At 38.3% G+C, this 24,992-nt stretch overlaps 1 protein-coding gene across 1 annotated transcript in view; it reads right to left on the bottom strand.

Moving 5' to 3' along the window:
* Positions 1-24,992, bottom strand: part of srrm4 (serine/arginine repetitive matrix 4) — a 63,038-nt gene that overhangs the window by 7,471 nt on the left and 30,575 nt on the right. The window contains exons 2-8 of the mRNA XM_080893969.1: positions 19,865-19,987; positions 9,889-9,972; positions 9,685-9,765; positions 9,570-9,596; positions 9,264-9,314; positions 3,588-3,671; positions 2,539-2,704 (exon numbers count right to left, since the gene is read on the bottom strand). Coding sequence (XP_080750095.1) covers positions 2,539-2,704; positions 3,588-3,671; positions 9,264-9,314; positions 9,570-9,596; positions 9,685-9,765; positions 9,889-9,972; positions 19,865-19,987 — 616 coding nt within the window. The remainder of the gene's footprint in view (positions 1-2,538; positions 2,705-3,587; positions 3,672-9,263; positions 9,315-9,569; positions 9,597-9,684; positions 9,766-9,888; positions 9,973-19,864; positions 19,988-24,992) is intronic.

Raw genomic sequence — 24,992 nt, 5'->3', positions numbered from 1 at the left:
GAGGTTAAGCCAGCCTCTTCTCCCAAAGGTTTCCCATTATCAAGTCTACAGTCAACACAGCAGACCGACCCTGAGGGAAATTTAAGCAAATCTTTGTCCATCTACAATCCTCTTTAACATTTGCAGTGGCACATAATCTGTGTATACTCAGGGGTAAAAGATTTCACTTACAGAAGTACATATTTAAACAAACACATTCTTCATGGCACCTCAAGATATTCTGACAAGGCTGACGTCAAGTAAACATTTAATCTCACATTCTGGCATAAAGTTCTTTTGTGCTTTTCTTTCAGGTTGGTGCCTCAAACACACTACACACTTTCAAAATATAAAACCAATTCACCACATGAACATATGGTGACATATTTTAAAATCAACCACACTCTTTTTTTTTATCCACTCATACCTACCTGTCCCTTTATGGATTGCTTTTTTGGGGGGGAAGAAATAATAAGCAAAGATCATTCTGCATTACCTTTTGGATTATGTGCCTTTATTCACAAGATCAAACTCCATAAATAAACCTTATGCAAACACTTTAAAGCAAGGCTACCCCCTCAGCGACCAACTGCAAAGTCCTTCTGAGAGACTGTGGGAAATTGAATGCCAGGCATAATTCGATATATGGATTAATTTATTGAATTTCAATTAAAACCCTGTGGTGTTTAATTAAAAACATCCGTCTGTGCAATTAGCATAATTTAAGGATTGCTGGAGAGAAATTAAATATATTTTATGCTCCAATAAACCAGAGACAATGGGGTTTTAGGACATAGCTGCATGTATGAGGCTGCTGGAAGAAACAAAAGAACAACAAAAAAACAAAAGAGGAAACTCAAATTTTAAAATTGAAAATCTGCCTTCTAAAAAATGCTTTAAGGATGTGTTTTTTGTTGGTTTGACACTAGAACCACTGAAATGATTTGCTCGAAATAAAAAAAATGTAGTTTTCTGCAGAGGGTTGATGGGAACAAAAGCTGTCATCTTAATTTAAACTCCCGAATAAATGTAACTAGTGAGAGGTCATAGACCAAATTGTAAACACACACCTGCAACTGAATCTTATTCAACCCTTAAAACATTTATGGTTTGCACACAATCCTTTTGTTGGATGTCAATGCAGGAAGCAGGTTGCCCCTAGCTAATGAGTAATATCCCCTCTTACACTGTCCCTAACCCTTAAGTGCTATGTGCTAACTCGAAAAAGCTGCACTCTCATGCATTTTTGATGCCATTAGACCAGAAACAATTGCACGCTGCTTTCAGATAATGGTTTAAGGCAATGTCAGTAACTTCTGTTCATTTGGAACAAAAAACACATCATTATTATCCTGTGCAGCACGTCAGTGTTACTCCTCTTGTTTGTCAGCGAAAAAGTAAAAACACACAGCTTTAAGGTAGGAGACTGGTTATTATTTTTTTACATCACTGAATTTAGCCTGTTATCAAAGTTCAGCCCATTCTCAATCCCAAAAAAACAACACTTTTATCAAAGCCCCTCAGAGATACACAAAAGGTGTCCTCTGGCACTATGCTAATAGTGAGAGATCTCTCACTCCCACCTTATATATGAATGCTTACAGACCTCTTAACAATACATTTAAATGCAGTAATTGGTATTTTTAAATGTGCCAGTAAGATTTAAAGCCAAACCATAGTGTTTTTCCCAGTCAGCTTCAAATCAGTGTTTACAACTAACCAGTGAGAGAAATAAACCTAATGAGCAAGTGAAAACGAGGAAAACAGACTCTATACCTAAACTTCCTGAACAGGACACAAACTGCAGTCCCCTGGCTAACCATCCTGTGACTTACTACTCGACTTTACTTTTAAAGAAGACTCATCTCTGGGCATCTAATTACCACAATTCACGCATCGAAAGACACCAATAGCATTTAACACAACGGCAGTATTTGACACACCGGGATGAGAAAGCTTTTCAAGTGTCTGCTTACTGATGCTGCAGGCCAGAGGGGAATAAGAATTTGCAGTTACAGTGTCAGTTTATTCCGATATTTACGGTAGTATATTGACTGTAGCATGATTTCTCAACAGAAGGAGAAATAAGCCTTAAAATACCCAAATCACACTGTTTATCCAACGTGTTTTGCCAACTGTAATGTAGCGGGGACTCTACCGCCCAGTAATCATATCAGTTTTTAAAGCAGAGAAACAAGAGCTGACAAAATCGCTGAAAAAGAAGAAACCACTAACCACTAACTAAGATTTAGGCCATGTAATGTTTTGTTCAATTTGGTAAATGTTGACGCCTTTGAGGATTGTGAAGAGGGTTTAGCTGAATAAAATATGCTGTGTTTCAACTGGATATAGATGTAAGATTTTGTTCTAAAAATACAGACGTGCTGTTTTTTAATGGCCTATGTAAAAATACTTTCAGAATTGAAAGTAAATTGCCAAACGCAGCCGTCTCACTGTAGGCATTTCAGGTTGCCTGAAAATAAGCCATTTGACATGGCAATAACTGAGAAATGAAACTGAACCAGTGGCAGCACTATGAGAGTCCTAAAGAGTACTTACGGTGCCAGCAGAGAGGATGGAGCGATATTTTGGAGCCATTTTACACACTGATTTGGTTGTAGGTCTCCACTTCATGTCTGTGTAGTTGAGCACTGCATTGGTTTCCTGTCCTACAGCTGCCAGGTCTCCAAATCCTTGATGAACCACAGATTTTTGCAGATGGTGTCTGTGAGAAAATGCTGCATTTAGTTTTCATCATGACAGAGATGATTGTGTTATATTAGAGCCAATTTTGCACTTCAGAGAATGGGATAAAAGGTAACGTCGGAAAAATATCAGACTTTATTTCAGCTACGTTTTGTGCCATTTAGTAATCATAGAGCATCTGTTACAAAATGAATTCTTGAATGTTTTTCCACGTGAAAGATTAAATGATTCATTGGATGAAAATGTTGGAAGAATGTATAATAAAGCCACATAATTCTCATTGTTTGAGTAACCTAAACGGTTTGGACAGATCAGTCAGTTTGAATTCTGGACTTTGATTGGAGTTAAAACTTCTCAGGGATAAAGGTTCAGTCATCGAACTGTACATATATATATATATATATATATATATATATATATATATATATATATATATATATATATATATATATATATATTTATATATATATATATGTATATATATATATATATATATATATATATATATTTATATATGTATATATTTATATATGTATATTCTCAGTGATAAATGACTGAAATGATTAATTTATATCAGAAAGTATCCAGATATGCTTCTAGCTTTTAGAAATCTTTATGCAGTCAGCCCAGTATGACCCATAAAAGACATCTTTCATAGTATCACACAACCAGAAATTTGCTATATGTCATTATAATTGAGTGTATTGATCTCTAGAGTGCATTTGCAGCCATTTTCTGTGCAGCTGTGATAAGGCCCGGTTGTGCCTGAGTCTGAGGAAGTCACCTCCACCTTATCAGTCATCTCTGCGATGTGACCAAGAATTCGGCAGACACCTCAGACTGATAAGATTAACCAAGGGAGCGGGCTGGGGGTGGGGTGGAAGTGGGGGCGCTGGGCCTACCTGTCCTCTGTTGAAGATTGGCAGGAAGAAGTCTCTGACTCTGACCTCCGATACCGCCGTCTCCGACGTGAGTGAGTCCGAGAACTGAAACAAAACAAAGAAAAAAAAAAAAAACACGTAGAGAGGAAGCTAAGATTATGATTAGTTTTTTTCACAAAAAACTCCACTAAAGTAGCTTTACATAATCCCTGTCTTCTTGGGCTTGACTTTGGTTTAGCTGTTCAAAACATATCTTTTTGCGCTCTCTTCCCCCTCCCTTTAAGACAACCATTTTATCTGATCGGTGGGCCATTGCAAACACAAGGTCTCTACAGCCTGGTGTTAGGACTTCTGTGTTGATTGGCAGGAAGAACAGTCAGAGCTGTGTGATATATTAAGAATATTTTCTTTTTGTAACACCATTCAAAGAGCAGGAAAAGAGGAGTAAAGCGTTTTAATCATAGCGATTACCAAGACTGACTTAATTATTTGAAACTTTGGCAGTTTTTGCAATTGTATTATTATTAGTATTGTAACTAAATAAATAAATGCATTATTTATTCCATCAATTAAACATACATTGTACAGGATTTACAACAAATTTTACTAATGTCCCAGCTACACATGAGACCTATCAAGCCAAACATGCAAGCAAATAGCATAGCTGCACTTCTCCAAAGATCAGCAGTACAAGAAAACCATTATGCAAACCATTTAGTTTTGAGAGAAACTTGAATTTCTGTTATATGTGTGCCTCTACAGTAAGACCAAAAAAAAGGATTACGAATTTATTAAAACTTTTTTGGGCACCTTTCTTTTGTCTTCCAAAGTCTGGCTAACCTGGAGGGCCAGAGAGTTATCCAGAAATCACACTTTCCAAAGTTTATGTTCATAGTACAGGACAGTTTGCCATGACCTGCGTATGTCATTCTCAAACAGAAGCCTCCTCTGCTATTACATGAAGCAACGCAGAATTGCTAACTGGCAAACAAATCCACACTGACTCCCAACAACTTTACAAATTTACAGCCAAAATAAATATATTTAGAACCTGGTCTACCCCCTCTTTATGATAAATATGAACGAATACATGTGATGAAGAATAAAAATCAAACTTTTAAATTGTTGTTCTTTGTTCTTTTGCCTTCCTTCAGCTGCTCCCATAAGGGTCGCTACAGTGGATCACCTACCTCACCCTGGCACCTTCCTCTGTCACACCAACCCTCTGCATGTCCTCCTTTACTACACCAATGAATGTTCTCTGTGTTCTTCCTCTTTTTCTCCTGCCTGGAAACTCCATCTTTAATGTCCTCTGTCCAATATATCCATGATCCCTTTGTGCAGTTCCAAACCATCTCAGCCCTTCTTATCTAACTTTGTCTGCAGTCCGCTCAACCCGAGCTGTCCATCTGATATACTGATTTCTACTTCTGGTCATCCTGGTCACTCAAGAAAATATGAACATCTTCAGTTCTGCCACCTCCAACTACACATCCTGTCTTTTTGTAAGTGGCACTCAGTAGTAATGATCTCACTACCATCCTGTAAACCTTCCCTTTCATCCTTTTGTGCCTTCTTTCACGAATCACTCCTGACTCTTGTCTCTGCTTTAAATGTGCATATAATGTACATCGCCACTTGGAGTGACAGGTTGATGTTATGTTCTGTTCTCTATTCATTTGCACTAAAATACATTAAAACATTATCTCTTTAGTTTTTCTAGTAAGTTCATTGTGGTGGCTATTTAGCTTCTTTTACAAAGCAGAGGACTGCCATATACACATTTAATTGACATGTGCTATTTGTCCAATTATCTGCAATTCAGCAGAGGCAAAAATGGCCTCACTAGTAGTCCTTTAGTTTGGATAAATGCAAGAAAACAAACTCAAACCACAATACTCCACATCTGCATGCTTTCACATTGTTTATGTTGGACAGCCAAACATTTCTAATTGGTAGCAGCTATAGTTTTTCTCCTTTCCCCACATTTTTAAACAACAGTAGTGCTAATGCAAAAAAGTGTCTTGTAGCCTACTGGTGGCCAGAAGTTTAAAGATGAACAGACCAAAAATGGCCCCTGCATAAGTTTTGTCTTGAGAAAGATGTTCACAAAACAGAATTAGATTCTCATTTAATATCACACTGAATTATGGATGCTCCTCTTTAATTGAAAGCTGGTGACTAGACAGTTCTGATTTTGCCATCCAAAAAAAACTGTCTTGGAAAAAGGTGAGGCTTTAAAATGGTAGTCAAGCCAGTCTGTTATGGTGCCTACATCTATATTTTATGTGCAGTCTGTGGCCTTTCTCCACCTTGAATTTTCAGCTATCAATGTAAGTGTTTACAGTGGAGTGACTACTTTTCAATTTAATATTCTGTTTACTGTTAAAACAACACTGAAGACATTAAGGCTGTCAAATTTTAGTCATATACTGTATCGCCAAATCACAACAACAGTTGCCTCAAGGTAGTTCATATTGTAAGCTAAAGACTGTACAATAATACAGAGAACACCTCAACAATCAGATGATACCAGCAACCTCTGTGTGACAGTGGGAAGTTAAAACTCTGTTTTAACAGGAAGAAACCAAGAACCAAGGCTAGATGGATCCATGCTTTCATGTGGTTTATGCCAAATCCTGTCCCTATCATCTGAACATCAGCGCAGAAATCAAGACTCATCAGACCAGGCAACATATTTTCAGTCTTCTGTGTTCCACTTTTGGTGGGCTTATTCAAAATGTAGCCTCAGCTTTGTGTTATTAGCAGACAGGAGTCATTTGACACCAAGTGTGGTATCCTGTTGCTGCAGCTCGTCTGCTTGGAGGTTCGATGTCTTGTGTGTTCAGAGATGCTCTTCTGCATTCCTTGGTTGTAATACGTGGTTATTTGAGTTACTGTAGTGCTCATATCAGCTCATAGCAGTCTGGCCCTACTCCTGTGAACCCTGACAACAACAACAAGGTCGACAAGCTGGATCTGTAAACCCTAGAGATTGTGGTGTTGAAAATTTCAGCAGCCTGACCGGCACCAACTACCAAAGTCTAGGGATGGGTACCGGTATCTGGTGCCATGATGACATAACGGTAGTAACCAGACCGAAAAACAGCGCACATTTCGGTGTTTTATTTCGGTGCTTTTTTTTCCTGAGCTGTGATACACTTTGATTTCTAGCCAATCATTTTACGTTTCCGAGGATAGTAGGCGGGTCCAGGTACGTACGTTCTTTTAGAGCAGAGCTACAGATTAAAAATGCCCAAGGCGAAGCGGTCAAAAGTCTGGCTGTACTTCACAGCAAAATATGTAAACTCAGCAGCCTGCAACAAGTGCTTTAAGGTGATACTGTGATACTGCGCAAAGGAGGTAACACCTCGAATCCAATGAAACACCTGGCGACGCATAGCGTTTTTTTTTTTAAAGCCGAAAAATGCGCCGTATTTGATAGTTTGCTGCCAGACCTCACACCGAGCACATCTACTGCGGGTGGGTTGCCTGTTATCGGACCCGGAGTTAGCAACATCCCCCAAAAACACGAAGAGGAGAGTCCTGGCCCCTAGCCCTGCCAGTGTAGCAGAAATGATGAGGATGATGATGCAGCAGCAGCCGTTCTTCTCTGTGTGAGTAGCTTAATGTTGTTCGTGTGTAATTTACGTTTAGTAGGCTAACCACGTTATTACATTAATGTATGTAAGGTGAACTAGCAAACATCATCATAGCTACATGCGGCTGTCTTCTTGTTTGATGGCAGATACTCCCTTCACCCTGGCCAAAAAGGCTAAAATGACCAAAGAAAAAGTGGAGAACAGCTAAACATGAGAAGTTTTTGGACAAAGTTTGTATTTATTCCATTGTTTAAGCATTGCTTCCAGCCAAGAGTGATACCATATATGCCACATAGCTGCAGAAAAAGCTAACATTGTTATCTTTTTACAAAAAAAAAAAACAGCTGAACATGAGAGGTTTAAGGATCAATTTTGTGTTCTCCATTCTTTAGGCACTGATTTGAGCACCGTTTAAGCACCGGCACCGTTTCAAAAGTACCGGTTTGGCACCGGTATCGGCTAAAACCTAAACGATACCCATCCCTACCAAAGTCTCTTAAGTCAGTGGCCCCCAACCCCCGGGCCGTTTATAGCTCCATGAGCCATTTGGTACCGGACTGTGAGAGTTGAGGCTCGAGTGTGAAATTTATGGTTTTCAGAGTTTTTATCAGTTTTTATCGTTACTTTCTTTAATCGTTTTTATCGTTAACTTGTTTTCTCTGGGTCTTTTCCTGTGTGTTATGAATAAATCTTCTTTTTTTTGGTACTGGTACTGGTTTTATTTTGTAGTATTTATCCACGGCAACTTTTTTTTTTTTTTTTTCACAGCATATGTGATTTATTCTTAATAAATTACATTTTCCATTGAACCACATCATATAACAGTTTACATCCTGAGCTGATATCAACATATCAGTTAGAACGAAATTTGATGATTGAACATCAACTTTAAAAAAGCACCAGTCAGGAAGGGCACAGTGTGAGAATAACACAAGCATTATTGAATTTCATCCTTACTTTGATTTATTCTTTTTTTGTGCTTATTGCTCCAGCTGCACATGGAGTCCACACCTTTCTCACTGACGTGAGTGGTTTCGATAAAGGTACAGGGACACTTGCCTCTCTCAGTAAAACCTCAGAATTTTCACTCAAATTAAGGATTTGTTTTTCAAGTCACATTAAGAAAAGCATCCTTAAAGATTGTAACTACTTTTTCCAAGTGCTCTCAACAAGTAAAGGCTCAGTAGTAAGACAGCGTGCAGTAATAAGTAATATCTAAAGTTAAAACAGTTATATCTTTTGTTGACTTTGTTGATATATCCACGGCAACTTAAAGGCTGGTCCGTGAAAATATTGTCAGACATAAACCGGTCCGTGGCGCAAAAAAAGGTTGGGGACCGCTGCCTTAAGTCACCTTTCTCCCAAATTCTGAGGTCAGGATCAGAATCAGGAAGAAAGGTCAAATACAGGCATTAGTGAGGTGCTGCCATGTGATTGGCTTATTAAATATTTGTGTTAACGAGCAGTTGAATGGGAGTGCCTGATAAACAGGCCAGCTTTTATTTATTTAACGTCAAAATTGCATATGTCACATCATCACCTTATGTTTCTTTATTGGCTACTCTGAGTGACAGGTCACATTAGCGAAGGGAAGAGTATAACAGAATGACAAAGTCATGAACGAGTGAAGTGATCTGAATAAAAGAAAAGAGAATAAAGAGTTGTAGTCAGCTGGAAAGCAATGGTTTCCGTTCAAGTCAGCAGCTACCGAACATGGCTCTGTGCTTACAAACAACAATGCGCTCATCCAAAGTCAAATTATAAAATGTTGCAAGATCACAGCATGAAATTGGTTTCTCTTACCCTCTTTCACCCATTTTTCTCTCTTTGTGGCTCAAGTGTTCAATCAGTTTTTCTGTTTGCAAAGGTTCTTTCACGCTTAGCTCAAGAAATATAAAAGCGGTACGTTTCTGTATTCACCTATCTTGCCCTTACAGGATAGTATTTTGCAGTATCCTCTCTTTTTCCTCCTCGACAGTGGGTATTCTGAAAATACTGGATGGACTACCATTGCTGGAAGAAGAGGAGGTTGTGAGGGGGAAAAAATAGTGTAGGACCTGGAGAGTACATTCTGATGCAACAGTCACACACTGACCTTTTCTTGTGCTTGCGTTCATCCTTCCTCTTATGTTTTAAACTTGAAGAGCTGTTAGGATGAAAGAGAATAATATCATGAGAGAGCGGTATTGATACTGACGAAGCCTGCACAGACAGCTTGCATACTTGCTGATACTAAAAGAGAATTGCGTTTCAGGTGGAAATCCAGTAATCTTGCTGAAAGCAGGCACCAACTGTTACACAGGAACTCATCCTGTTATGAACCGTCTTTCTTTTAGAAATGAGATGTGCACAGTGCAAGCAGACATGCAGAGGTTATAGAAGAAAAAAATCATATATGTACCTGTGTTTTGACTTCTTGGAGGTATACCTGAAAAGGGAAACAAGATGATTTAAGTCATAAATATAAAACTCGTGCAACTGTTTTTGTATATTGTTTTAACATTTACTGTACTTACCTGTGCCGCTTGCTTTTCTTGGAGCTCTTCTTCTTCTTCTTTTTCTTCTTCCTCGGTGGTGACAGGCTGTAAGAAGGAGACCTAAATAAGGAAAAATTTAAAAATAAATATGAATTTAAAGCATTCCTCTGCACAAACCTTGGTTTATTTATTTCCACACCAACACACATCACACTGCAGTGTCATCTAATTTTGGAAACTGACCTTTTCCTCTTCCTCTTCCGCTCAGACTTCCTCTTCTTCTTCTTCCTCTTTGGCCGAGGGGAAGGTTCCTCATCAAAGGACGGACTGTGAGCAAATTCAGAGCAGAGGGGACACGTTTGTTATCTTTTTGGGATCCAATGAATGATACACAGTCTTACATTCAAGAATTTCACAGCGATTTTTGATCTACTGAATCGAAAATATTCTGACTTATATTCTTTCAAGATTACTCAATGCAGAAGCCTTTGCACCTATAAAGAAATGTAAATGAATTTCTAATAGCTCAATATCCCTAAGAATTATGCTGTACAGTTTTAAAGCTTGGACCAGCTGTTTGTTTAACCCTCCGGGGTCCAGAGTATAATTGGCTGTTGTTGACTACTTTTGATTATACCTCTATATTTTACCTTGCCTTGTTTGGTATCATTCTTTTCAGCAATGGTACCACATGTCTGAATTTAAAGGTTTTTTTCTTCTCATTTTCACATACTCTATTAACACATTAAATCTAAAATCAGATGCGAATGCATATATATATATATATATATATATATATATATATATATATATATATATATATATATATATATATATATATATATATATATATATATATATATATTTTTTGTTTTTGTTTTTTAAATAAACATTTAAAACTATTTACATAATAATCAGGTGTCCATCAAATAGGATGCCACACAAATTATTTTTGCCACTCCAAAAAATAGTTTCTGTCCACTATAAGACAGAGGAGCACATCACAAGCCTGGTACCTCCAGGCCTGACAGCAGGAGGTGTATCACTCCTCCTGTTTGCCACCTGGAGTCAAACTCTACATTGCAATCTGCCTTTGGTGGCTTTTTAGCAACTGTGACATTCAGCCATTGCCCCGTTGTTTTGACAAACAAAACAAAACAGACGACTTAACTACACACTAAATAAACAAGACAAAACACTAAACGTCACAAATCTCTCAAAACTCACTTTCTTTTTCTCTCACTCTCACTGCTATCACTCCTAAAACTTCCCCCTCTTCCTAAATAACCAAATGTCACATGTTGCCATCTAATATTTGGATTGCTCAACATGGTACATTTGTCCACCAATAGGAAAGGAATGTTTTTTCATGTATTTTTAAGTGCTTGCAGGACTTGAAAAAATGCAGTTTTTACCCATTTTTTTCTTCCAGCAGACAGGAAAAAATATCATGGCCTATCAATACAATTTAAAAATTGGTATATAGTTGGAAGCACTTTTAACACAAGCTGAAATGGATTCTCAGGGAGACTACATCTTGCTGCTATGCCATCTTAAATTGATCATGTGATTTGGGTCCGTCGACCCCAGAGGTTTAATTATTGACTGGTTTACGCTTTACTCCTAAGCTTATGTGGTTAACTTAGTAGTTTCCTATTTTCACACCCAGTATTTACACCACAGTTGTTATTTGCAGCTGTATTTGTATCAAACTGATGAATCAAATTCCTGCAGCCACTGTTTTTTTGTTCTGCTTTTTTTTAACCACACCCTGAAGGAAAAACATAGCTTTACTGCCCAAAATGCTTCACTATGTTCAAAAGCTCTGTAGCCAAATATATAAAGTGTAACTGGTGCCAAGTATTGTTTACTGGAATATCAAAGCTTTTTTTTTTTTTTTTTTTTTTGCTGAAAAGCAGCCTTCTACAGGCCAGAGGCAGAAGTTTGCCTTTTGCCAAAAAGCATTTTCAGGTTGGCAGAAACCTTTAGGAAGTTAGGAAAAGTCAAACAATAGAAGTGGTATAGGGTTGAGGTGGATGAATAAATGTTGCGGATGAAAGCACTGGACTGTCATCCAGAAGAGTGTGGTTTGTAAATGGTAAAAATAAATGGCCTGTATTTATATAGCTCTTTACTAGTCCCTAAGGACCCCAAAGCGCTTTACATATCCAGTCATCCACACATTCACACACACATTCACACACTGGTGATAGCAGCTTCATTGTAGCCACAGCCACCCTGGGGCGCACTGACAGAGGCGAAGCTGCCGGACACTGGCGCCACCGGGCCCTCTGACCACCACCAGTAGGCAACGGGTGAAGTGTCTTGCCCAAGGACACAACGACCGAGACTGTCCAAGCCGGGGCTCGAACTGGCAACCTTCCGATTACAAGGTGAACTTCCAACTCTTGAGCCACGATCGCCACGATTTGTCTTCCATTTGCTATCAATTCTACTAAGTTACTAAGTTATTCATTGTATTATTTGTATGGCTAAAATACACCTAGTGTAACATCTCCCAACTAATTAGGCATTTACTTTCATCAATTCATGGAAGATAGTTTGGCGGTGTAATACTATTTTTCAGGATACACACACACACACATAAACACACACACACACGAGTATGTGCAAAATCTGCACAATCTACAGTTCACAAATCCGTGGTGGAAAATTTGTCTAAGGTGTCAGGAACATGAAAAACACTGCTAATTAAAAAAGTTTGTTTTTGTGCCATAAATGCAAATTAAAATGTTACTGAGGATATAAATATATAGTATATAAAGATCCAGAAAACAGTCCAAGTTAAACTGCTCTGTGGTCTAGTGAATCAAAATCTTTTTTAAAAAAAAAATCATTGCACTAACATTGTGTGGGGTAAAGGGAAGCAGGACCAGCCTGGTTGTACTTCTTTGGTCCTTCACACAGACAGCTTTGCAAACCGCTGTCTAAAATTTGTAGCATTTACTGTGACAAGGGGGCAGTTTAGGCGAACCGCCACAGCCACTGTACTAGTACACACTGCCTGATAACTTGTACATCTGTGAAGGCACCATAAATGCTGCATAATATACAGATTTTGGAGCAACATGGGCTGCCTTCCTTTTTCCGAGAAGTCCTTGTCTTTCTGAACAGCAAAATACCAAAACAACATTCTGCATGTATTGCAACAGCATGACTCAACAGCGAAACAGTCCGGGTGCTGTAACTAATCTGCCTGCAGGAAGCAGAGAACATTTGGCACACTATGAAATGGAAAATATGTCAAAGGAGGCACTGGACGGTTGAGCAGCTGAAATCCTATATCAAGCATGGGAAAACATTTGGCTTTCAAATCTACAGTAATTGCTCTCCACAGTCCCCAAACATTTTTGCTGTTAAAAGACGACTTGGAGCAAAAAACAAAACAAAACATATATATATATATATATATCCAATGATCTACAAATGATTTGTAGATCATTGCATTGTGATTTTATTCACAGCGTCAAAGTCTTTTTTTTCTTCTTTTTTTTGGAAACTGATTGATATATTCTTTGGGAATTTGCTGTATTGCTTTCCTCCCTAAAAGTATTTACAGATAAATAACCATGACAGAATGGGTGGGGTAAAATAATCCACATGACTCATCACTGGCAGCACATAACTGCACATAAATGCATCCTGATTCTCTCTCACAACAATCATAAGCAAGATTATCTGTGATCCAAATGTCCCATACGAGATAATCTCGTGACAAAAGGATGAAAAATCCTTTCCAAACTGGTATAGACATAAAACAAATAACATGCCAGCGAACGTCACTATACTTTACTCAGAGGGAGGATCACAGATTTGATCTTGAACTTAAAATACAGACCTTCACTTTTTGAGCTGCAGGGCCTGCTGAGCAATTTTATGATTTCGATTGGGAGATGATAATTTATTTCTGAATTTAACAGGGATAAAGCATAATACTTTAATGTACCATAGCCGAAAGGTAAATTTCATCTCCAGTCCCTGCACAGAGGCAGCTAGCGATATACATCTTGAAGAAGCAATGAGGTACACTCAGTTTTGGTTTCCAAATAATTTAAAGACAGATATTTTACCCTGGCCACCGCTCTGTAATGGTGCCAAAAATGCAGGTGACTGTGAGAATGTGTTGGAATCTCTCCATGTAGCTCATGGATCCTTTATTTCTGCACACATTGTTCTGCGTATAGCCACATTCTCATTATAGTGTGAGATATTCTTGTTATCCATCCTTTCTTCTCTTGAAGTGTGAATTCATCACTATACTGGAAAGAAAATGGTCGTATTCCATCTGCTGACCAGCTTGGTTGCTGTCCAGTGGTCCACTTCATTACTCTTTTAAAATGACTGATGTGGAAAAGAAGATGAAGGTCTTTTGAAGCACCACAGCCCCCCTGAATGGGCCTTTCAAGTGCAGAAGAGACTGAAATTCATAGCAAGGAAATACATGAGAGAGTGACTAACCATATCTGGGTGATACAGAACAACAAAAAAAAGTAGTTATCATAATGGGTATAAACTTGTGGATATTTTCTGGAAATTTACAGACTAAGTGGTGTAGTGGTTAACACATTTGCTTGGCAAGCAAATGTGACCTTTTGTTTGCCAAGTCAGAGACACAAATTCCCTTTGGGGATGCATTAGGAAAGGAACAGGAGCCAAATCAAACATGTGGAAATACTTGCTGTGGCAAGGGAGCATGTAGCTTACGGACTAAAAGATTAATTGTAAAAGTTACTGAATATTTGTGAAAACCGAAGCTGCATTTGTAGCATATATATGTGTGTTTTTCTGCCTAACATTAGCCCTGCATGTTCAAATGCTCCAGTTGTTTCAATCTTTTGCCAAATAAAACAGCCATTAACAAAGGCTTTAATAGACACGCACAGTGCTATTTTTGAGTTAAGGCATTTAATGCATTGTTCACTTGTCCACAAACAACGGTGATGTAAAAAGACACTGATAATTGAGAATTAAACCTTGGAAAACATCTGGCATGTCTTAAGAGTGACATAAAGACATGGGGGATTTGAAATAAAGCTTAAGGATTATGCAAATTACCTTTACTGTACAAGAGCAACAATAAGTTGCACTTGATTCTCTAATGTAATAGAAGTACATAGCAGCTATGGAACAATATAAAAGAAGGAAAAAAACCCTAATTGTCGTGATCAAGGTTTCCAATTCTCTACAGTATAAATTTAATTGCATAAGTGTCAGTGCAAAGTGTGAGCCTCCCACTTTGAATGTGAATGTGCATATGTGTGTGTGTGTGTGTGTGTGTGAGTGTGTGTGCATATATATATATATATTCACACACATATTTCAAAGTGAATGAAACTTGTCATTAAAAAGAGAAACCTTTTAAAAAAAAATAAAAATAGAATAATGTTACTAATATTCAGGTGTTATTTTCATTGCTCAGCATTTGACTTAAGCTATCAAAATGCCTGCAGATGCAACTATGTACGATATATTTGGAATCATTTTTATGCTTACAGGAGGGTAATTGTTGCCATTTATGTGTCCAATTTAATGTACCTCCCTGTTACACAAACAGAGGTCATGCACATAGTTGAGTGTGATCAGGACTGATCCAGACAGTGACAAACTGCACTCCCCCTTGATATATACGACCACAGAGCTCTGGAGAGTATGTGCCTGTTTCATCGGATGCAGAAGAGTGTCCTGCTATGATAAATGGCCCTGCTTGGAGTAGTCGGCAGTTTGGGAGCATTAGGAACTGAAATGCATTAGGGCTGATTAGACAATCCAAGCCCAAGTACCCTCTCCTGGTAATGACAACGCTTTGTCACTCATTAACACCTCTACCATTCTGGCCTTGTAGAAAGAGAGCACAAGACAAGCATTTGCATTTCTTCTTGCCAGCAGAAACACTTTCTTTTGATGAAGTTGAGAGAATGAAAAGGAGAATGAGAAAGCAGTCAATTGCCAGCTGCACTAGGAGTGGTGATTTTGTGAAACAATGGTGTATGAAAGGGAGCTTTTGGGGAACTTTTGATGAAAATATATTCAATTCAACTTTTTTTTTTTTAAAGAATTGATGTTTTAATCTGAGCCATGATTATGCATGAAGACCATACACGTATGTGACTACATCTAAGATGTCATTACCTATATTATTATAAAGAACAAAACATGTCTCTCTCCCATGAAGCACTGAAGTACGTTTATTTCAGCTGTAACCAGACACACTTCTATGTTTCAAGTGAAGTTCAGACTGTTTTCATTCGATACCCAATTCACTGGAAATAAATCTAAATAGTTTACTTCTGCATTTTGCTCTTTTTGTTATTTGACAACAACTACTCTCAAAAACCTACTCATTACATCAACTTACTATTTCTAGATGGAATCCAGTGTCAGCGGCTTATGGCCTCATGTTATAATTAACTTTTTTTTCTCTGCCAAATTGCTGCAGGTCAATTAGCAAGATAACAATCCACAGAACAAATGTCCTTCTCAACAAAAGAGATTTTTCTCAGGCAATGCTTTGTAAGTGAGACAAAGTATTTGGAAATGGATCTAGCTCGTTAGCCATTTTAATAAAAGGCAATGAAAAAACACATGCATCTAACCTTGATGGCTTGTGGAGGATATATCATGTAATCACATAGCTTTTTTGTGTGTTTTTAAGGCTTTATGGTATGTTATGTTTCCTCTTTTTAGTTGACCTTGCGGTCAAAACAGCGTGCATGGGTTTCTCTTCCTTGTTTTTTGTCTTTTAATATAAATATAATTTGATAGAATTTACCAGCTTGACCTTTATGAAGTACAATCTCTACATACACAGCAATGCTGCAGGTTTTTGATTTATTAATTGTAATGGCTCTACAGTGAATTTCAAATTGAAGAAAGTATCAAGTATCAAGGCCTTTACTGCAGCCGCCCTCAGTTGCTGCTCATTTCAGGGTCTCCCTTCCTTCTGTTTTGTCTTCAGTAACTGAAAAGCAGCTCTGCTGGGTTGAGATCAGATGACTGTCTAGGTCACTGAAGAATATCCAATTCTTTGCCTTGGAAAACTCTTGGGTTGATTTTGCAGTATACTTTGGGTCATTTTCCATTTGCTATGTGAAGTGTCATCTGATCAGTTTTGTTACATTTGGCTGAATCTGAGCAGTAAGCAGAACTCTGTACTCTTCAGAGATCACCCTGCTACTTCAGTAGCCACATCTTCGAAAAACACCAGTGACCCAGCTCCACTGGCAGCCATACATGCCCTATGCCACAGTGTTGCCTCCACCATGTTTAACTGCTTGTTTGCTTCTGATCATGAACTATTACCTCTCTATACTTTTTTTCTTCTGATCATTGTTCTAAGAATTTCATCTATTCAAAGATATTTTTTCATAGCTGTCATGGTCTAGACTTTGATCATGATACAACTACCTCCTTGAGACTGTTCTCGACTCGGATAAACATTCTGAAGGGATTTTTCTTAACTTATAGAGGAATGAATTCTTTGACCAGTCACTTTAGTTGAAGTCTGTCATCTTTCATGTCTTTCTTTGGTGTTGCTGAGCTGGCCAGTGAATTTTCCTTTGCATCAGATTGTTGATTTTGCCACTCTTAAAGTTTTCCTTATCTCTCTTCTAGCATTATTTGGAATTTTCCAATAATGACATCCTTCATGTGCATCAACATCTCTCTGGACCTCATACTGAGAATTACAAAGACCAGATACCAAATGTAAACTCAAGACTTGGAATCAACTCTAGATGTTTTATATACTTGTCACATGATAAGAGGAGGAGGAATGAAGGAAGAGCCGTACACCCATATGAGGAAATATCCTGTGGAAGAACAGTGTCCCAGAGCTCACACAATGCCAAGGTGCACTGAACTTGCTTTGGTATCTTAGTATATTTCTGTTAATGATTCTGTGAATGAATCTTTAATTCCAATATTCCTAGTATTTGCAAAGGTGTCGTTCACAGTCCACGTCTATATACGTCTAATACAAATCATTGCAAAATAGATCTTGAGGAGAAGTTGGTTTTGGAAATACAAAACAATAGTCTTTGACCCCAGAGATCAGGGTTAGCCTCCAAGCATGATTTGTGCTTCGATTTAGAAAGTAAAATTGTTTGATTAAGGTTAGGTAAAAGATTTCGGTGTTGCCAAACATTGTGTGTTATGATAGAACCAAATCGGCAGTGATATATGCACTATGGATCTATGTATGTCTATGTATCTATGGCTCCACAAGATTTGCCAGGAGACATCAAATGTAAGCAAAAGAGTGGATATTATAGATAAACAAACCTAAGAATTTGTTGCTAAGTAAAATTAAGCAAAATAAATTCCTGCAGTTATGCATTTTAGAAAGCAGCAGCAATGCCATGTCATCTTGCATGCCACTGTATTATCAATCACATACATAGTCCAAATTAACAATGTGTGGACACATTGTTGCAGTCTTTACAAGGTAGATTTACTTCAAACCTTAAACAAGTACAGAGTCCTCACACTGGACACAAAATTCATTTATGTGAAATATAAGGGCGACATAACAAACAGCAAAAACACAGATAAGTAAGTATGAAAGAATAAAATCAAATCTAACACTGGGCAGCTTAAAGGACAGTAGAGTAGATATGCTATAAATACATCGTCTCCTTGATTACAAACAGAGCTCTGGTTTTCTTGGAGTTCGTTCCACATATGTGCTGCATAAAAACTGAGTGATGATTAATCCTGTTTATTTTTCAATACGGGAACAGGAACCAGGCTTGTGCCAAAACAGCTGAGAGGTCTGGCTTGTTCATTATGGCCTCTAACAAACGTGTTTTTAATCACCTTTAGCTGTAATCTTACAGTACTTTACTGGTGATACAATTTTTAAAATTCATTTCTTTATTTTTTTGATATAGCATGAGGTTTTGAGAGTTTGACTTAGTTTAGTATCTCATTAAAATTAATGGATGCTTTACTCAAAGTGGACTTCCTTTCATCGTCTCAGCTAGAACTTGTAGCAGTATTCTCTCTAACCTCCTGCAGCTTCTAGCATTGCTGTGCTTTTTGGTCTGAATGCAGCCGTGTTGTGCAAGATTTGACACTGAAAATGCATTCATTTTATTGCTCTAAACCTCATATAGTAAGACCTAATATACTTCACAATAAGATCCCTGCATGAAGTCAAGATCATCTCTGCTACTGTCTGATGAAATGGATACGCTGCAGAGCTGCTGTATAAGAAAGGGTAAAGTCATCATTTAAGAGGTTTACCAAACCAAATGATGAAAAGACTGTGGTTCAGCAATGGTAGAGCTTTAGTGTACGTTCTATGTGCACTATGTACACTCAGCACACTGAGAACTACTCTGATTTCTTAGTATTTAAATTTTAAAACGCTGTAACTTGGAGCTGCTGGTGAGAAGGGTGTCTCACAGAAAAGCCCCAGTTCCAAAGATAATAATGCTATAAATCTCTCTCACCGTGCTTTCTTCTATCAGATGTCTTTTCTTGCACGCATAAACCAGAAAAATGATTATCAGAAGCCTGCATGCCAGCGTGTTCTCTGCGCTTGCTGTTAAATTCAAAAACAAAGAGAAGCAGCCGCCGGGTAAAGTTCATCCAAAGAGAAGAGATTCATGTTTATGATCCGCTCTTACACTTCAGATGCTGCTTGAGTCATGTTTTACATATCACTGCCTGCTTCCCTGCTGTGTAACTGCAACGGCTTTGAAGGTGTCAGATTAATTAAAAAGGTTTCTTTCCAAAAAAAGAAAAAAAGAAAGAAAGAACCAACTCTGCCTGGATTGATTTCTCCAACTCTGAATAAAAAGCCTAAAAACTGTTCTTCTCTGCATGTGAAGAAGACTCTTGCATCTGAATGACACAGCGTGGAATTCCTTACACCATTTGTATTTCCTACCCCGATAAGAGTGTTTGCTTTTCCTGCACCGGAATATAGAGATTAGCTTGGGTTTCTTGTTGAGAATCAGGCCCTGAAGGTGTGTTGGTTTTGCTGTTAAAAAGGCTTTATCATCTACAGACGCAACCAAAACAAACTTTAATCACAAAACTCAACTGATCAACAATCGTACATGTTTAAAGCCCATTCTTTTCTCAACCTTCTCATCTCTTCACAAGCACTTGTTTTCTTTTAGTTCAGAAAACCCTCCTGATGATTTTGAAGGATTGCTACTTGGCATGTGTGAAAACACAAAGGCTAACTCACCTCCTGGCCCTGCGATGGCTGCGGTGTTTGCGTCTGTTTCCTTTGATGCAGCCATATCTGTCCCTTGTGTCCACAGCTTTCCTCTCATCAGGCTTGAGCTGCTGGCAGGTTGTAGTTTCTGAGCTGTGGGGGAAGAGAAAAAAGGACAAATAAGATTCAGTTTTTGCTCTCGAGCCTTCAGTGAGAACTTCAAGTGATTTTTGCAGTTGTCCACACAGCTAATGCTTCCATCGCACAATAGTGAGGGGGCATTTAACATGCTTGGTTAGCCTTATTCCCTTTGGTCGACTGGGTATGTGTTTTATTCCCCTCCATTTCTTTCCTCCAGCCACTCTCTAGGAAAATTGGAGGTCAGCCATTTACCATTCAAATCAATGTGTCAATTGAAATACAGTTATTTACATGCCTCAGCTGGCCTGCCATTTTGTGAAATGGTGCTTTCTGCCTTGTGCTGGAACAGTTCTTAAAGTTTTGTCCTTATCTATGACCTAGATATATTTAATAAGACGTAAATGCAAAATCAAACCAGACACTCAGATTTTCTGTTTTGTTTTGGGTTTTTTTTTTTTTCAAAAGTGAGGAAAATTATTTCTGGCTCCCAAATAATTTTTCCATAAGTCAGGTGTTCGGGTAATTCAACCACTTTTCATCTACAGTGAAATACGGCATAGAATGAATGATTAAATAAACTGAATGATTTGATGTGAGCACACAGTTCTAGCCCTGCTTATTATTCTCTGTTTTAGTCATGGGAGATTTGAGCGTAATTACACATTCTCCTCTTCGTCGAGTGGCTCCCGTCTGATTGTAATGAGAAGATAATCAGAGCCAGAGATTAGGACGTCAACGCCGCCTCCTCATCTTCCCCCAGCGACGAGCAGGCAGGGCCCGTCGCTTTCTATCTTCCTCACCTTCATTCTCCTTAGCCTCTCAGCATTAGAGGGAGTGCCCCTGACAGGGAACTAATAATGTAAAATGGCAGACTGGGTGCTGCAACATGACCAAGTATGTGAAAGGTGATAGGGGAGATAAAGACAACCACCGGAAGGATGATTAGTCTGATAAGGAAGGCTGATGGAAAGGAACCTTTAAATAACCTGGTGATTTGGCTAATTTTCTCCTTGCTGATGTAGAGCTGAATAAATGTCAGACCACACTGTTGCCTGGTATTAAGGATGCCTAATCAAATACACTGAATTTCACTGAAGAAAAAAATAGTAAAGTAAAGAATAACATGCCATCGTAATCTCAGCATTTCTTAATGGGGGCCTGTATTATATTCTGATATGGATGCTAAGACTCAAAACATCTACAATTCTACACAAAACTCAAACTCATACTCAAAGATGTATGATTTGTTGCTATAACACAGCAACTAATAGATTTTGTTGAGACATTGTTTTCTAAACTGATTTTTTTTTTTAGTTTTGGTCTATTGATCAAACAAAAACAAGCACAAAAGATGCAGCGTTTTCTACATACCACAAGCCGACATTATAAACAGCATAAGCTGTTATTCACTCATGTAGCAAAGGGAAATGTCAGCGGTGAAACAACTTCAGTAACAGTTCATTAACTGATTTTCAGTATAAAATACAAACGCAGAGTAGAAATGATTTATGAGTCATGTGTTTTCCATACAATTTGTATCCACTTGCAAAATATCCCAACCAGAATCAAAACACATAATATCAACTGAATGATGGCCGTTCATCTTAATCTGGTGATTATAATGAAGAAAAGGGGAAAAAAAAAAACCCTATTATGAATCCTTATAAAATACAAAAGAGTCAAGTTGTGGATGCTAACTTTCCCAAAAGATCATTACAAAAATGTACTAAAACACCATTGGTCTCAAAAGGCCAGTCATTACAGACACACACATACACACACACACGCACTGAATCACTGTATCATAACTCCACTGTTTTTGTGAGCAATGTATCCTGATAGTGCTGTATTATATGTAACTATGTTGCTATCTGTAAGTATTTTAACAATATACACAATTCGCTTTAGATACAAGCACGAGCTGAAAACTGCTCTGCCCTGTTGAACTCTCCACTTTATGTCCCTGAACAAAGAGCAATTTTCTTTTACTGGCCCCATTTTGGCTTCTTTGTTATTTGCTGTCACTCTAAAAGCAGCAGTTGATGACTTTTAAATGAAATCAATTTTGCTATCACAAATGCACGTTCCCTTGATCTGGCCCTGCAATTTATGGCTAGAATTTTACAATAAGCACCTGGATTTATTGCAAGCTGCTTGTATCTGTCAAACCAAACCTTGTGCTTATTCTCTTTTCCATGTTCACATGAAGTCCTTTATTCTAATTTATAACCAGACATCAGTTGAAAGTATTTAAAGGGAGACTTCCAAGTACCAAAACTACAAAAAGCAAATCAAAAGAAATACTGTGCATCTTAAGTTAAGGTGCTTGGTGACAAAGTATTACATTAACTGGGGATCTGTTTACCATAAAAATAGGTGAAAGAATCACAGGAGAAGCTCAATTTTCACCCAGAAAACTTAAGTTTCAGACTTTTTTGGGGGGGCTGTTTCTTGTCGTTTAGGTCATTTTATGTACTAAAACAACCTGATAATGGCTTAGTCACCATAACTACTCAGCTAAGCATAAAGAATACCCTTTAACAATGTAAAACACAGAGTTGGTCCCTACAATTTGGGTAACTTTCTGTTTATTACACATTATAGCCTGGTACAGTGCCAACGAGCCATATCTGCAGGAGGGATCACAACAGACTTAGCGGGCTGATAAAATTCAAAGTGAGGGTAGCATCCCACTTTTTGACTTTTTGAACTCTTTCTTTTATTATGTGCGTCAAGTTGAACGTGTGTGCTGCAGAACATCTCCTTTGGCTGTGTTTCGGGAGGGAGCGAGAAGTGACCATGCTGTGATCAACTCTTGTTCCAGTCTTTGTCACAGAGGGAGAGTCTATCTCCTCTCAACGTGAGGCTCCCTTGCTCCATCGTTCACCACTGATGCTGACACGGACAGATGGTACACAAAAACATGCTGCAAACAAGATGACAGTGCTTTTTTTTTTTTAAGGCCCAGTGGCTGTGATTTCCCCCTGTGCACAATTCCAAATTTGAATGGGGGACTGTGGGTGGTCAACAGATGCAGAAGTAGCTATATCAACATATCAAGCAAGAGGTAATTGGCTGAAATAAATTATTATCAAATTTCTGTATTAATATTAAAATATCTAATGCCATGATGGTGCAGGGCAGGGAAAGACGGGCTCCTCCCTAAAGCAGGACCTGTATGGTTTTAGCAGAGGACATCATTCCATCTGTTTAACTTTCAGTTAGAGATGGGTGGTCTGATATCATATCATATAATTATAATTCAAAATATAAGTGTGCTGCTTTATTTTGGGATATCATCTGCTTTTTGATCCTCATCAACTCATAAAAAGGTCCCAGGCGAATGTGACAAAATATGTTCACAGAAGGCAGCATGGTGAATGAAAACACTGTGGTGAGAAGACCAACACTGTAAGATGAGTTCAACTAAATGTGTGAGGAGAATTGTTATTTGCGGCGTAGATTATAAGTTTCCCATAGAGTAAAATCTTTTGGCAAGTTTTCCTACTTCTACTTTCAGCTGTGTGCTGAGATAATCATAAAACATCACAGACAGCTAGAGTCACAGAAGGATCGTCATAGTTTGTGTACAGTTTCATTGTCCACACCCCATTTACGATGTAAAATTGAGATAAACTGCTACAATGTCTGCCAGGAGCTAGACAGTAATCTGCCAGCTGCTTTACACACCGCCAGCGCACAGTTGGGGGTCTCAAACTCATAACATCGGCTGACACTGTACAGGTGTGCGAGAAGCATGCAGCCAACCATTAAACCCATGCACCTGCAAAACACCGCTGCACAGCTCTGATGTTTGCATTTCAAATGTGTCAAACGTCTCTCTGACGATTAATACAGATCGCATTCTCGGCTGACGCAATTAAATTCTGCTAGATGTTTTCGTGTTTTCATCCGAACTCTGCTATTTCAAATCAAGTTTTTACTCAACGCGTGTGATTAAAACTGCTGCTTGACAATTCAGCAAAGCTTCTGTGGCAGCTTCAGAGCGCTCAGAGCCGTGTCAGTTTAGAGCTTCTTTGGGGACACAACAAAACACACATCACTTGAATGCAACCTTTTCCTTCTAAACCTTATGTGTATAGATACCCCACTGTGACAGAATGAGATCTTACAAGATAGCGCTAAGAGACACCCAAGGGGAATTTGTGCATTTTCTATTCTGTGATCTCCTGAAAGCACAAACAGATAAATGCACTCCCTCGCTGCTGTGTTATGGTCTATCAGCATAAATGATTGTACCCTGACAGCCTCTGCTGCTAGCGTAATTAACCTTTAATTACACATATTTGCAAGTATATTGTACAAGTAGTATCCATGTGTACTTTTGAATTTACAAAAAAAGAGCAAACAAAGAAGGTGCGCTTCATTATGAGCTCTTGCTAACTGGGGAGATATTAACAGTTTTACAGGAATAGTTCAACTATTTGCTTTTACTCCTGCAAGCAGATAGTTAGCCTTTTTTAATATCCCCATATGACAAATTTCATAACTATATTTTGTCTTAAGCAGCAACAAGCAGCAACAAACCAGTACCAGTATGGAACCTTAATACAATCTAGGATCCAGCATTCAAAAATCCATATTGGCTGACTTTCCTCTCATTTTGGTTGCCATGCCATCCTCACAGGTGCACCGTCTTGCTGAGTGAGTGAGCCAAGAAGACTCATGTCTAATGGAGCAAGTGAATAACAAACTGCGCCAAGCAAGTTAAGGGATACGTGGAAAGATCAATACTGCTAATGCTAAAGCAACAACAGGAAAACAACATCTGGCGCTCGATGGTTGATATGTCACTTTGTGACACAAAGGAAGAGGATTTAAGGCTGAAGAAGATTACTGTTAAGCATTTCCCCCCATCAAGTTAATTGTTAACACCAAGTAAAGTGCTCATAAAAAATCTTTACTTCAGCAGCACATGTATTGGTATAAACAATCCCTCCCTATACAGTGAAGTAGCCCTTAGTCCAACAGCCCAAATACCCTGATTATTCAGAGT

This window comes from Rhamphochromis sp. 'chilingali' (genome assembly GCF_963969265.1).
Source record: "Rhamphochromis sp. 'chilingali' genome assembly, chromosome: 10".
Classification (NCBI taxonomy): domain Eukaryota; kingdom Metazoa; phylum Chordata; class Actinopteri; order Cichliformes; family Cichlidae; genus Rhamphochromis; species Rhamphochromis sp. 'chilingali'.
The sequence above is the reverse complement of the archived record's forward strand: the minus strand, read 5'-3'. Positions and strand labels throughout refer to the sequence as shown.